The sequence below is a fragment of the Lynx canadensis genome, chromosome B2 (genome assembly GCF_007474595.2).
Source record: "Lynx canadensis isolate LIC74 chromosome B2, mLynCan4.pri.v2, whole genome shotgun sequence".
NCBI lineage: Eukaryota > Metazoa > Chordata > Mammalia > Carnivora > Felidae > Lynx > Lynx canadensis.
In genome coordinates, this window is record NC_044307.1 from 3149278 (window position 1) to 3161099 (window position 11822).

General features: G+C 58.4%; 1 protein-coding gene across 1 annotated transcript; it reads right to left on the bottom strand.

Moving 5' to 3' along the window:
• Positions 1 to 967: 967 nt before the first annotated feature.
• Positions 968 to 8970, bottom strand: PRSS16 (serine protease 16). Its single transcript, XM_030316852.1, has 12 exons — positions 8898 to 8970; positions 8662 to 8822; positions 7825 to 7924; positions 7090 to 7219; positions 5716 to 5839; positions 5387 to 5464; positions 5248 to 5295; positions 4408 to 4698; positions 3693 to 3834; positions 1672 to 1851; positions 1449 to 1594; positions 968 to 1342 (listed from the first exon to the last, which is right to left on the bottom strand). Exons 1-12 carry the CDS (start codon positions 8968 to 8970, stop codon positions 1097 to 1099), a joined length of 1719 nt encoding a protein of 572 aa, XP_030172712.1. The 3' UTR covers positions 968 to 1096.
• Positions 8971 to 11822: the final 2852 nt, after the last annotated feature.

An 11822-nucleotide genomic window follows, 5' to 3' on the forward strand; every position in this document is an offset into this window, starting at 1 on the left:
GGCTGGGAAGGAGATTAAGAGCCGGAGGCAGAAGCACGAAGATTAAATGGCAGGGGAGAGACCGAAAAGGTCTCAGAGACAGAGAAGGCAGCGAGGAGAGACAGGGAGAATCTGAAGAGAGGGAAACTGAGGCAGAGACGGAGGAGGAAAGGCAGACACCGGCCGCTGGGGAGCTAGCCGGGGCAGACAACCTAGAGAGGCGGCGAAGAGGGACACTGACTGAGAGACAGGACACCACAGACACAGACTGCAGCACAGAAATAAACGGGGGGACAGAATGACCCACAGACAGATGGAAATGAGGATATTCAGAGAAACAGGAGACCGGCTGGGGGACAGACAGAGACAGAGACCAGGAGAAAGCAAGAGCCTGAGGAAGAGGGGGCAGTGAGAAGCAGGGACAGGGCCTGAGCGGGGAGGGAGGGGCTCGCTCAGCAGGGCACCCAGCCCAGGAGCCGAGCAGGATTTGAGCTGCAGCACATTTGACACCTGACTTAAAATACCAATATTCCTTGGGGCGCCCGGCCGGCAACGTCAGTTAAGTGCCCTGACTCTTGATTTCGGCTCAAGTCATGACCTCCTGCTGGTGAGGTTGGCCCCGCCCCGGGGTCCAGCTCCGAGCTGACGAGCTGATGTGAAGCCTGCTTGGGCTTCTCTCTCCCGCTCTCTGCCCCTCCCCCGCCCCAGAGAGAAGCCGGCTGAGTGAGAACCCGGAAGCGAGGTCTCCCCAGACACCTGATTTTCCGGTGCCCTGATGTCACGCTTCCCAGTGTCCAGAACCTCGTGAGATAAATATCAGTATCTGTCGTTTATAAGCCACCCAATCCACAGGGTTCTGTTATCGCAGCCCGAACAGACCGAGATGGAAGCTGACTCCCTGTCCCTTTGGGACCCGAAGAACCTACCAAGGTTGCTGTGCTTTTGAAAGGAGGACAAAAAATAAGTCAGTGGGAGATCGTTCCCGAACTATGTTACACAAAGAGGTTTACGTTAAGGTACTTTACACAATAAAAGAGACAGCCACGAAACAATGAATCAAATGCTCCCTACAAAGGAAAAGAAGATGCCAAGAGGCACGACAAGAATACTCCTCCCCTTATCCTGCCATCCACTCTCGGGAGTGAGGGGTCTGCAGCAACGAGTCTGTGTGCGAATCAGAAGCTGAAGCCCGATTCCTGGCAACCCCCTCTTTCCAAACAAGCTCCCTTCTCCCGTCCAGAGGACACGTCCGGGAAGGAGGTGGCCGCGCAGGGAGTGGCGAGGGTCCGGGCCCTCGGTCCCCACCCCTGGCCTGGCTCCGCTGTGCCGGCCCGAGCCAGGTCTGCAGCCGCTGGGAGATGCTCTGGGGAGGGGACAATTCTGGAAGTCAGACTCCGGCAGTGCAGGGCAGGGGCAGGCAAATTAACGCGCAAACGAATGCGACTGACCCAGCGCGGCCGCCCTCTTACCTGGCGCCCCCGGCGGAGGCTGGGGGAGTCTGACGGCCTCTCGGGGGCCATGTCCATGCAGTGGGAGGCTCCGGGGATGAGAAGGGCCGACGCCGACGGTCCCGAGGCTTGTGTTACGCTTAGCGCGTGCCAGGGGTCTGTGTCCCCTGGAAAGAAAGGAAGGATGGCATGCCACGCCGGGGTTAGGTGCCCACCCGGGGCTCAGGCGCCGAGGGACGCTCACCATTAACGAACAGCACCCGGGTGGCCCCCGGGGTCTGGCCGCCGTAGTAGGAGTTGGTCTGGGTCACGGCCTGGGCTACGGAGGAGGTGGAGAGCCCGAACACCTGCTGGCAGAGCTCTAGCTGGGAGGGCAGTGCCGGGACCCGGGAGAAGGGGCAGCTGGGGTCCTCACAGGTGACATCTGTGGGGGGAGACATCTGTAAGCATGGGGCATACAGCCTTTAATCGTCACCATAGAGTCTCCCCTGGTGATGACCCAAGCAGCCCCATACCCTCCCTCCGGTGAGCTCACAATCCTGTCAGAGAGACCCCACCCACAGTGACAGCCCAGACTGGTCATGGCTGGGAGGGAAAAAGACCTGGGGTGGGAGGAATCCCAGTTGGCATGAGAGGCTCCAAGACAGGAACCTGCCAGGGATAAAACCTTCAGGAGTGAGGAAGACAGAAAAGAAAAAGCAGCCTGAACAGGGGAGAGAGCAGGCGCACAGGTCCAGAGAGACAAGGGAGCGTAGGAACTTAAAGCACAAATTGGACCACGTCTCCCTTGCTTAAAATCCTTACCTCCCCCGTGCCCCCAGGCTAAATCTAACTCCCTTAGCCTCACATTCAGTCATTCCTTTCTTCACCAGGCATGGAGCACCTATTGTATGCTCACATACATGGCGACCGGTACTGGGAACGCAAGACGGTCCCAGGCTCTGTTGTCACAGGGCTCGCAGTGCACAGGGGGAGATGGGCAACCGGGTCTGTAGGATGAGATTGCAAAGTGCTAATGAGAAAAAACACAGAGCAGTTGAGGGGGGTGGTAGGGGAGGCCAGGAGGCGGACCTCTCTCCAGCAATCAGGTAAGGCTTCCTGAGGAGGGGGCATCTTGTATTGAGACTTGAAGATGAGTAAACTGTGTGACGAGAGGAAGATGAGTAATCCAAGCAAAGTGAACAGTATGTGCAAAGTTCCTGAGGTGTTAGGAAAACTGGTGTATTTGAGGGTCGAAATGTGTAGTCTTGTAGAAGTAACAATAATTACTACTTAGGGAGAACTCACTGTATACCAGTGTTATTCTTAGCATGTTACAGATATTACCTCCTTTAATCCTGGAAACAACCTTATGAGAGGCACTACTGTTATTCCCATTATACACACGTGGAAACTAAGGCACAGAGAGAGAGCTTAGGTTATTTGCCCAAGATCACATAGCTATGAAATAGAGCTGGAATTTGAACGCTTTGCTTTAAACCATATCTTCATTGCCTGCAGGAGATGGGAAAGGATTTGAACTTAACTCTGGAGTAGAGGACCCAGATTAGCAAACGAAATTACAGGATGTCCAGTTCAATTTGAATTTCAGGTAACAAATACTTTTTTTAGTACGTCTCATGCAATATTTGGGACACACACTAAAAAAAAAAGTTTTCTCAAATTCACATGTAACTGGGCTTCCTGTATTGTATGTGGCAACCCTGCCCAAGGGTCACTGAGAAGCCATGGGAGGAAGGACAAGGTCATATTTAGAAAAAGCTCTCTCGGTGAGGAAATTGGATTGTAGGGGTGAAATGAAGGCCTGGAGACCAGAGAGGAGGTGGGGTCAGGGATCCAGGCAGGAGCGGATGGGGGCCTCTACCAGGGCGGCAGAGCTGGGAAGAGAAAGGGGGTTGGGGTGAACCGGAGGGCTGTCCAGGATGAAGAGTGGGCAGGACTCAGTGGCTGACAGGCTATGGGACAAAGGGAAGGAGGCATGTAAAATGTGCTAGGGTTTCTAGGCCAGTGACCAGGGAGAGAGTGGGGCCACTCCTGGGACAGGGACACATATCACTCATGTGAGGACTGTGTGCGTGAGGGATTCTGGCACACTCTAGTACAGCTATGTACCTTCCAGCCCCACACCTATGGGTAAAACCAGGCCCAGCAGTGTGGCCAGGGTCCTATGGAAATGGAAACAAGTCCAGACCACGTGTGAGACAGCCTGTCCGGGCACAGTGCAGAATGTACGTTTCAGGGGTGAGGGGTGGGCGGGTCACTCACAGAAGCCGAACTCAGTACAAGTCTGGTACAACCACTGGCGGTCGCCCACACCGGACACTTGGGACTCTGTGACCTTCAGCTGTGCCACTGTCTCTGCTCGGGAAAAGCTTAGACACCTCTGGCCCAGGCTGTGCATGACGACCTAGGGGACAATACACACACACACACATTACTCCTGTCCCTGAGAGTCAGGGCCCAGGGCCTGAAAGCATACACAGGTCCCTACAAGTCAAAGGTCAGAGGTCAGAAGAGCTACAGAGTTCTCCTGGGAGTCGGGGGTCAGGGCGAGTGGGTGCCTGGGTCCCTGTGGGTTAGAGGTGAAGGCACTAGGTGACTGTGAGACCCTGGGCGTGTGACCATCTCTTGGAACAGCCGTTTCTAGCCGTGGATCCCGAGGCTGGAATCTCGGTCTCTAGGGACGCTATGTCCCCAGGGCTTCTTTCTTCCGTCAACGCTACCGGAGCACCTGCTGTGCGCTAGACTCCGCTGCAGGTCCGGGAGGGGACCGAACAGGAAGCGCAAAATAGGGACCGGTCGTAGTCGCTAACACCTGCAGAGCGCGCGCTTCCCCTGACCGGCTTCTCCGCACCTCCCCCGGCCCTGAGGCGTCACCCCCCTTCACAGACAGGGAGACCAAGGTCAGAAGGGGTCACGCCCACCGCAGGACACGCGGCGGAGCAGGCGCCCCGCCGGCGGACTCTCCCAGGCCGCTCACCTGCACTGCCCGCCGGAGCCCGCGGTAGGGCGCGGAGCGGCTGCGGTTGCCCCCGCCTTCCAGGAGGAGCCCGCACAGCCGCCGCACGCTCAGCGGCGCTCCCGCCTGCGCGTCGTACTGCGCGGCGCCCCCCACCAGGGCCTGCAGCGCCCCCAGCAGCTCCGCCCGGTCCTCCGCGCGACCCAGTGGCGCGCAGGCGCCCAGCTCCGCCCGCAGCGCCGCGCGAGCCGCCCCGCCCGCGAGCAGCCGCCGCTCCACGTCCGCGAAGGCTGCGGCCGCCGCCGCCCGGCACTGCGGGGAGCGAGGGGCCGCATTGGCGAGGACTCGGGGTCCCGGGCCTCGCCTTCACCGGCCCAGGACCCCGAGTCCTTCCCCCCAGCGCCCCACTTCCTCAGAGGTCCCGCCCGAGGCCCCGCCCCCTGACCGTGCTCCTCCCGACCACCTCCCCGGGCCCCGCCCCTGGAGGAGCCTCGCCCCTCTGATAGGGTTGTCCCCTTAGGCCCCGCCCCGCGCCCAGCCTCGCTCTCCTGATAGGGTCGTCACCCCGGGCCCCGCCCCACGCTGAGCCTCGGCCCATTTATGAGGTGGCCCCGCCCCGCGCTGAGTCTCGCCCTTCTGATAGGGTCGTCCCCCCTTGGTCCCGCCCCCCGCAGAGCCTCGCCCTCCTGTTAGGGTCGACCCCGCCGGGCCCCGCCCCATCCCACGTCCCCAAATCCGCCCACCTTCCCGGTCTCGGTCCTCTCTCAGACCCGGCCACCTTGCCAGCTCCCCCGGTTTTCTCTGCCCCCCCTTCCAAGTTCTCCCGTCCCCATACCCCCGCGGACTGGCCCCACGTGCTACCTCCGGGGAGCCGCCGACGGCCGCGCTCGTCAGACTTCGGGACACCACCTGTGGAGGGAGCGCGGGAGGAGGTTTCAGGGGACTCCCTGCACCAAGGCCCCCCCCCCCCCACCCCGCACCCGCCGCCCGCCGCCCTCACCTCGTTGTACTCGGAAAAATCCAGCACGGCCCGCACCGGAGCAGAGGAGGCGACGGAGGCGAAGATGAGGTGGGGGAACTGAGGGAGGACAGCCGTCGTCAGCCTGGGGGGCCCAGGTCCTAGAACCCCATCCCCGCCGCCCCCGTGTCACCGCCTGCACTGCGGTCGGGGGCGAGTCCCTCCCCTCTACACGTGGACCCTGGAGACGACAGCTTGCGGAAAGCCCTTCGGCGGGGGGCAGGAGTGTGTGGGGGGCGCCTGGGGGGCGGGGGTGCCCTTGCCGCCTGAGACCGGGACCCACCCCAGCCCGCCCGGAGAGTCCCGGGGACCTTGAGCCGGGCCCAGGCGGCCAGGGAGCCGGCGTAGGAGCCTCCAAAGCAGATCCAGGGGCTGGAGGAGGAGACGTTGAAGAGGCGGCCGAGTGCGAGGCGGGCGGAGGCCACGTCAGCCAGCCTAGGGGCAGCGGGGAGGTCGGTGGGCCCTCCTCGCCGGGAATCCCCGAGGATGCACCCCCCGCCGCTGCACGGGTGGGGGTCCAGAGACCCGAATGGGGCGGGGGGGGGGGGTCTGGCCAGAAGCCAGGGCTCTTGTCACCGGTGTGTGTGAGCCTGATCTCAGCAAGTGCGCACCTGGGCCAGAGGAACCCCCCCCCCACCGCCGCCAAGCCTCCACCCTCCTCACTGCGGGCTATAGGGGGGAGGAAGGGTCTCCCAGGCAGCGCGGGCAGAAACCTGGGGGATACGGGGAGGGCTGGGGGCGCTGGAGGAAGAGGAGACACCGTCAGAAAGGGACATGTTGCCATGTGGCTACATCCTCTTTTCTAGGTGTTTCCGTGTCTTCCGGACTTTCCGAAGTAGGCTGCAGTTAGTGCCTTCCTAGGGCACTTAGAACCCCGTACAGCTTGTGAAAACGTGGGGAGACAGAGAAGCGGGGAGGCACAGAGACAGAGGTGGAGATAGAGATGACAGAGGCGAGAGTGAGACCGAGAAAGGCCGAGACTGACACAGCCGGAGACCAGGAGAGGTAAGTCCTGGGGCCGACGGCAAAGCAGGTGGGACGCACTGGGGTCTGGGAAGAGCGTCCAGGGAAGGAGGTGAGGGAGACAGCCATACAAATAGGGGGGGGGGGGGCGCTCCCCGCAGAGAGAAAAAGGCTCAAGGCAGCAGTGTGCCTGTAAGCCTTCAGAGCAGCAAGGACGCGGGCGTCGCTGGAGCCCAGTGAGTGTGCGGAAGTGGGGGCCAGAGAAGTAACGGGGACCCAGAGCCAGTAGGACCTCGTGGCCCCTGTGAAGATTTTGACTTGACTGTGAGGCAGATGGGAGACCCTGGGGGATGTGAGCTGGGAGAGGGTGGTCTGGTCTATGCTCTACCAGTCACTGTAGCTTCGTGTGTACAATACGCTGACGGGCTCAAGGGCAGAAACCGAAGACCAGTGGGGAGGCTGTGTCATCCAGATGCTGCTGGTCTGGACCGGGAGGCTGCAGTGACGCAGGAAGAGATGAAAATGTGGCCGGAGAGAAAGAGAGGGAGGGACAGGGACCCAGAGACAGAGAGAGAATAAGACGCTGAAAGAGCGAAGGAAACGTGGACCAGAGACCCGGAGGTCGACCTTGGGCAGTGGCGGAGAGCCACCCAGAGGCAGAGGTGCCCGGATACAGACGGCCTCGGCGCCATGACCCCGAACACTCCCCCACCCTCACTCACGCGTGGCGGCTGGACAGGAAGCGGAGCTGGGCCACGTCCAGGCCCCCGGCAGGTATACTCAGGCCATAAAATCTGTGCTCCAGGCCTATCACGAGGGCCCCCCAGGCTGGGGCCAGGGCTGCGGGGTGCCCTGTGAAGAGTGTCCGGTTGGGGTGATGAGGGAGCGCGGGGCCACCTGAGGGCAGAGTGCAGCCTCCGGGCACCCCCACCCTCAAGGTGGGATCTGTGTCTTAGTCCCTGGACACTCCAGGCTACCCCAGAACAGGAAAGGAGAAAAAATAAGAGCCTCCACCAGTTTACGAGAAAAAGGCAACCCCATCAATAGCCTGAAGTCCGGGAAGTCCCTGCTGTCTTATGTTAATGCTTTGCCAGAGGGAGAAACAACCTTAGCTTGACCACAGCTGGGCCTCCGGTAAGTCTTGAGCTTGTGAAAGTCTCTTTGGAAACTTCCCTTTTGACTTCACCTCCCCCAAGTCCATGGCGTACAACCAGCCCTTCTACACGACCCCGGTACAGTTCTCCCCGCCCACGGGTCCTGTCCCCGCACTTCAATAAAGTCACCTTTTTGCACCAAAGACGTCTTCAACAATTCTGTCCTGGCCGTGGGTTCCGGACCCCGCGAACCTCACCATCACCCCAAAACTTCATCAGGGGGTTACAGCCCTCCCACCTCACCGCACGACAACAAGGGGCGCCCTTCCCGGCCCCAGCCAGCTTCCCAGCCTTGCTTCTTACCTCTCGTCACTGAGCCAGGCCTGAGGCTGCCCTCGCCCCCCAGATGCAGGAACACGGGTCCATGCCGGCTGGCCCAGTGTTGGTCATTCACCCAGTACCGCTGAGAGGTGGGGTGGAGAAGAAGATGAGGATTGAGAGTTCTGACCTGTTCTGTATTCCCAGTTCGCCGCGGTCTCTCTCCCTTATGGGTCTTCCTTTATATACTTAGTAGTGTGTGAACTCGGCTTGTGTAGTTATGTTCCTTTCTCTCCTGTTAGTCTCTTCAGCTAGAATGCAAGGTCTGTAGGAGCAGATAGTTCATCGACATTTTTACCCTTGTGTCCCCAGGGTCCAGGACACTGGCCAGCGGCGGGGGCCCTGGCTGTATATGGAAACGCTAAGCCGAGGATAAGTGACGGGTGCAGACCAATTTGGAAGCAGGGCCTGGGGGAGCTGACCTGCACACACTGTGCACACAGGAGGTGTGAAAAATGGGGCAAGTGTTCATCCATCAGATCCCTTCCAGTTCCTCTCGTGAGGTAGGTCTGCTTCCAAAGCTGGTCCCCATTTCTGCTACGTATTGAGCCCTACGTGTTGGTGGTGGATTTGCTGTTCGGTCGAAGGACAGGGAGAAGGGGGTCAAAGACGGCGCCTGAGGGACAAGGGAAGTGGAGGCTGAAGAAGGAAAGGGGGGCCCGGGGATCAAGGGCACACTAAGGACCAGAGGGGCTGACCGGAGGCCACAGGGGCACGGGCAGCGGGCACAGGATGAGCCCGTGGGGCCCAGAGACACAGAGACTGAGGGTAGATAGAGCTGGGGAAGAAAGCGTCAGCCCCCCCCCCCCCCCCCGGCCTCACCTGCAGGAAAGATCGCTGGTCGGATGTGTTGAAGGGGTCCAGTGGCTGCCCCAGCCAGCCTTGTTTTGGGGGGACCGATGCATTTGGGCCGAAACCCAGGCCCGGGCCGGAGCCCTCCTGAAACCGCTCAATGTGCTCAGCCAGGCGCCTGAGGAGGGGGGCTGTGGGACACAGACAGGGAGGGAGTCAGCCGGGCCCCCGCAGGAGCCCCTGCCTGACCCGCGGCCTCTTCCTACCCGGAGCCGAGGACCCCCAGAGGGAGAGCAGGAGCAGAGGGCCCAGGCGTGGGGGGCCGGGCCTGCCGGCCATGCTGTCCGCTCCTCCGCGCTCTGTTCCCCCGCCCACTCAGGACCTTTATCGTGTTCTGGGGCTGGACTTTGAGGCTGTGGCCTTTCAGTGGGAGCTCGGGTTTCTTTCCAGATGCCTCTCCGGGGACAGGCGTCTGTGAGAACCAGTACAGCGGGGCAGGGACGCCATCTGTACACGGGGCCTGCGGGTGTGGTGCCTGAATATCCAGTTTCCCTCTCTGTCCCGTGACTTTCCCTCCAGCCGTCCCTCAGCCTCCCCCTCTCTATGCCTTAGTCTGCGTTCTGGCCTCTGGTCTCTGGGTCTCCACGCAGGGACCTCGCCCTGCCCCCTCCCTCAGCCCCTTGGTCGCCCCGCTGCCCCACCTTGCCCTCTCTTTGTTCCTCCGTCCCTCACCCGCTGTCGTCTTCTCTACTTGAGTGACTCTCTGTCCAGGTCTCACCCTGTCTGCTTCCTGGTCTCCCCGTCTGTCTTATCACCTTATCACTGCCCCCCAGTCTCACCTCTCTTAAAAAAGCCTCCTTTGGAGAAGAAGAAGGATTTCCTTTAGTTTTAAAGAGACACAAGCACGTCAACACCCTTTTTACCCTTTTAAGTAAAAAGGAGGTCTGGCCAGGTGGCTGGTTGGCTCAGGCGGGCAGAATGTGGCGCCGACAGCCCGACGTCGTGGGTTTGATCCCCAAACGGTCCAGGAAAGGCACCCGTTCTTGGGCTGGAAACAGCCTCTCCAACATAAAATTGAGACTAAAGTTGACTTTACTTCCAAATCCTCAGCAGAGACACCTACCTTCTTTGTCCCCCTTTCCAAGGGGGGTGGTGGGGGGAAAAAAACCAGCAACTTGAGAAAAAGTGGCTTAAAGCCTTGAGACGGAAATTTCAGTGAAGAGAACCAGGGCGCAAAGCCAGGGGTTGGCGCTGGAGAGACGTGTGACCATCCGAGTGCCCATGCCCTTGTCCCTTTCTGCGTGGCCCTTCTGTGCTTCATGTACCTGATTGTGCCCGCCTCTCTGCGCTGCCTCTCAACACTGTTGAAGTTGACATTTCTTATTGTTAAAAAATCAAGTTAGACACAGTGCGTACTTTCCTTTTTAAAAAGCTGCCAGTTTGCTTCCACCAGAATTTCCTTCCATGGAAACAGGTTTTGTTTTGCTTTGTTTTGTTCTCTGGATCTCTAAGACCAACAACAGTTTTGAACATACAGCAGGCATTCGGTAGATATTCGTGGAGTGAATGGATGAAACTTTTCCATCAGAGTGTGTCGGTACTTTGCCGAATCTGGTTAACACACGGTACAAAGGAACCGAGGCCTACCCGAGTCACTGCTTATGACAAAACCGTATGGTTGTGAAGGCCACACCGCCGCATCCGACACGCAAGAATATCAGCAATGGAAAATGAATCAAAAATGTAATCCCAGCAAAAAATGAAATTGAGGTGTTTGAGATTCGATGAAGGGGCTTTCTCAAAGGATGGTGAAACCACCACCCACTTCTTGAAACACAGAGCCAAAACTCATTTGGGGAGGGAGCTGGGTTGGTAAGGCACCGGCCCCTGAGAGAGCTGAGGGGTGGATGATGTTTTGGGGGAAGGGGCTCAGGGAAGCGAGGACGAGGATCTGTGGATCTGTGGACACGATCTGTGGAAGCGTGACTGTTTGGGAGAGACTGGTTGGTGGCGCTCAGGGGCCTGTTTGTTGGAGCGAACCCGTGTCTGACTGGCTGACCTTCCAAAGGCAGGGGTTGACAGTGATTCATTGCCTTGAAAACAGTTATCGCTGATAGATTGAGTTGGTGGCTGCTGGCCTGGCTACAGAATAATCAGTCTGTGTTTTTTGGAAGTTTGTTTATTTATTTTGGGAGAATGAGTGTGTGTGCCTGCGTGAGTAGGGGAGGGGCGGAGAGGGAGGGAGAGAAAGAGAACCCCAACCAGGCTGGGCACTGTTAGCGCACAGCCTGATAGGGGGCTCGAACTCACAAACAGTGAAATCATGACCTGAGCGGCAATCGAGAGCCACGTGCTTAACTGAGCACCGCCCCCCCCCCCCCCCGCCCCACCAGGGGCCCCGGATCAGTCTTTTCCTAAGTTTGTGATAAGTTTATGTTCTCAACATTTACTTCGACCTAATAGCAAAATTTCTTCTTCCTTCCTTCCTCCCTCCCTTCCCTCCTTCCTGTCCCATCTGTTTGTTTATTTTAATATCCAAGTAATGTATAATAAAAACGATTTTTTCTCAGAGCCTCTCAACCCATCTTGGACACAGTGACGAGATGACTAGCAGAGGTGGAGTTAAGGACACCGTGAGGCATGGGGGGGCTTAGGAATGCTGTAAGTGGCAGGGATGGTCATGATCGTGGCGTGGGTGGTGATGGAGTTAGAGTGAGAAGCTAGAATACGTGGAGCACATAACCAGGTTAAAAAAAAAAGGCGATTTTTATTTTGACCTTTTTGCATCAAATTAACTAGAAATAATTCATTACTGTGGTGGGTTTATTGCATTAATAACCCCAACTCTTCTCCCCTCCCTTTATTCATGGTGTTCTTCGTGTGCCCTTGTCGTGCCTTCCCCCTTTCTTTTGGCCGAGCCTTGTGGCCGATGTTGGCCAACGCAGTGTTAGCAAACTTGACAAAGAAGCTTCTTGAATATGCCCTTTACTCTTTCTGCTTGTTTTGGTTCCTGTTTTTTTTTTTTTTTTCTTTTAAGTAGTCTTTATTTTTTAGAGCAGTTTTAGGTTCACAGCAAAATTGAGTGGGAAGTTCTCACATGCCCCCTACCCCACCACACACACAACCGCCTGCACTGTCAATGTCCCAAATCAGAATGGCACATTTACTACAACTGCTGAACCTACAGTGAC

Excerpts from the sequence above, each read along its gene's own strand:
- PRSS16 (XM_030316852.1), bottom strand. The coding sequence starts at position 8,970 with ATGGCCGGCAGGCCCGGCCCCCCACGCCTGGGCCCTCTGCTCCTGCTC. Across the intron at positions 4,699-5,247 it reads CCGTCGGCGGCTCCCCGGAG|TGCCGGGCGGCGGCGGCCGC; the intron begins GTAGCACGTGGG and ends CGCTCCCCGCAG. Across the intron at positions 1,852-3,692 it reads TTGTACTGAGTTCGGCTTCT|ATGTCACCTGTGAGGACCCC; the intron begins GTGAGTGACCCG and ends CTCCCCCCACAG.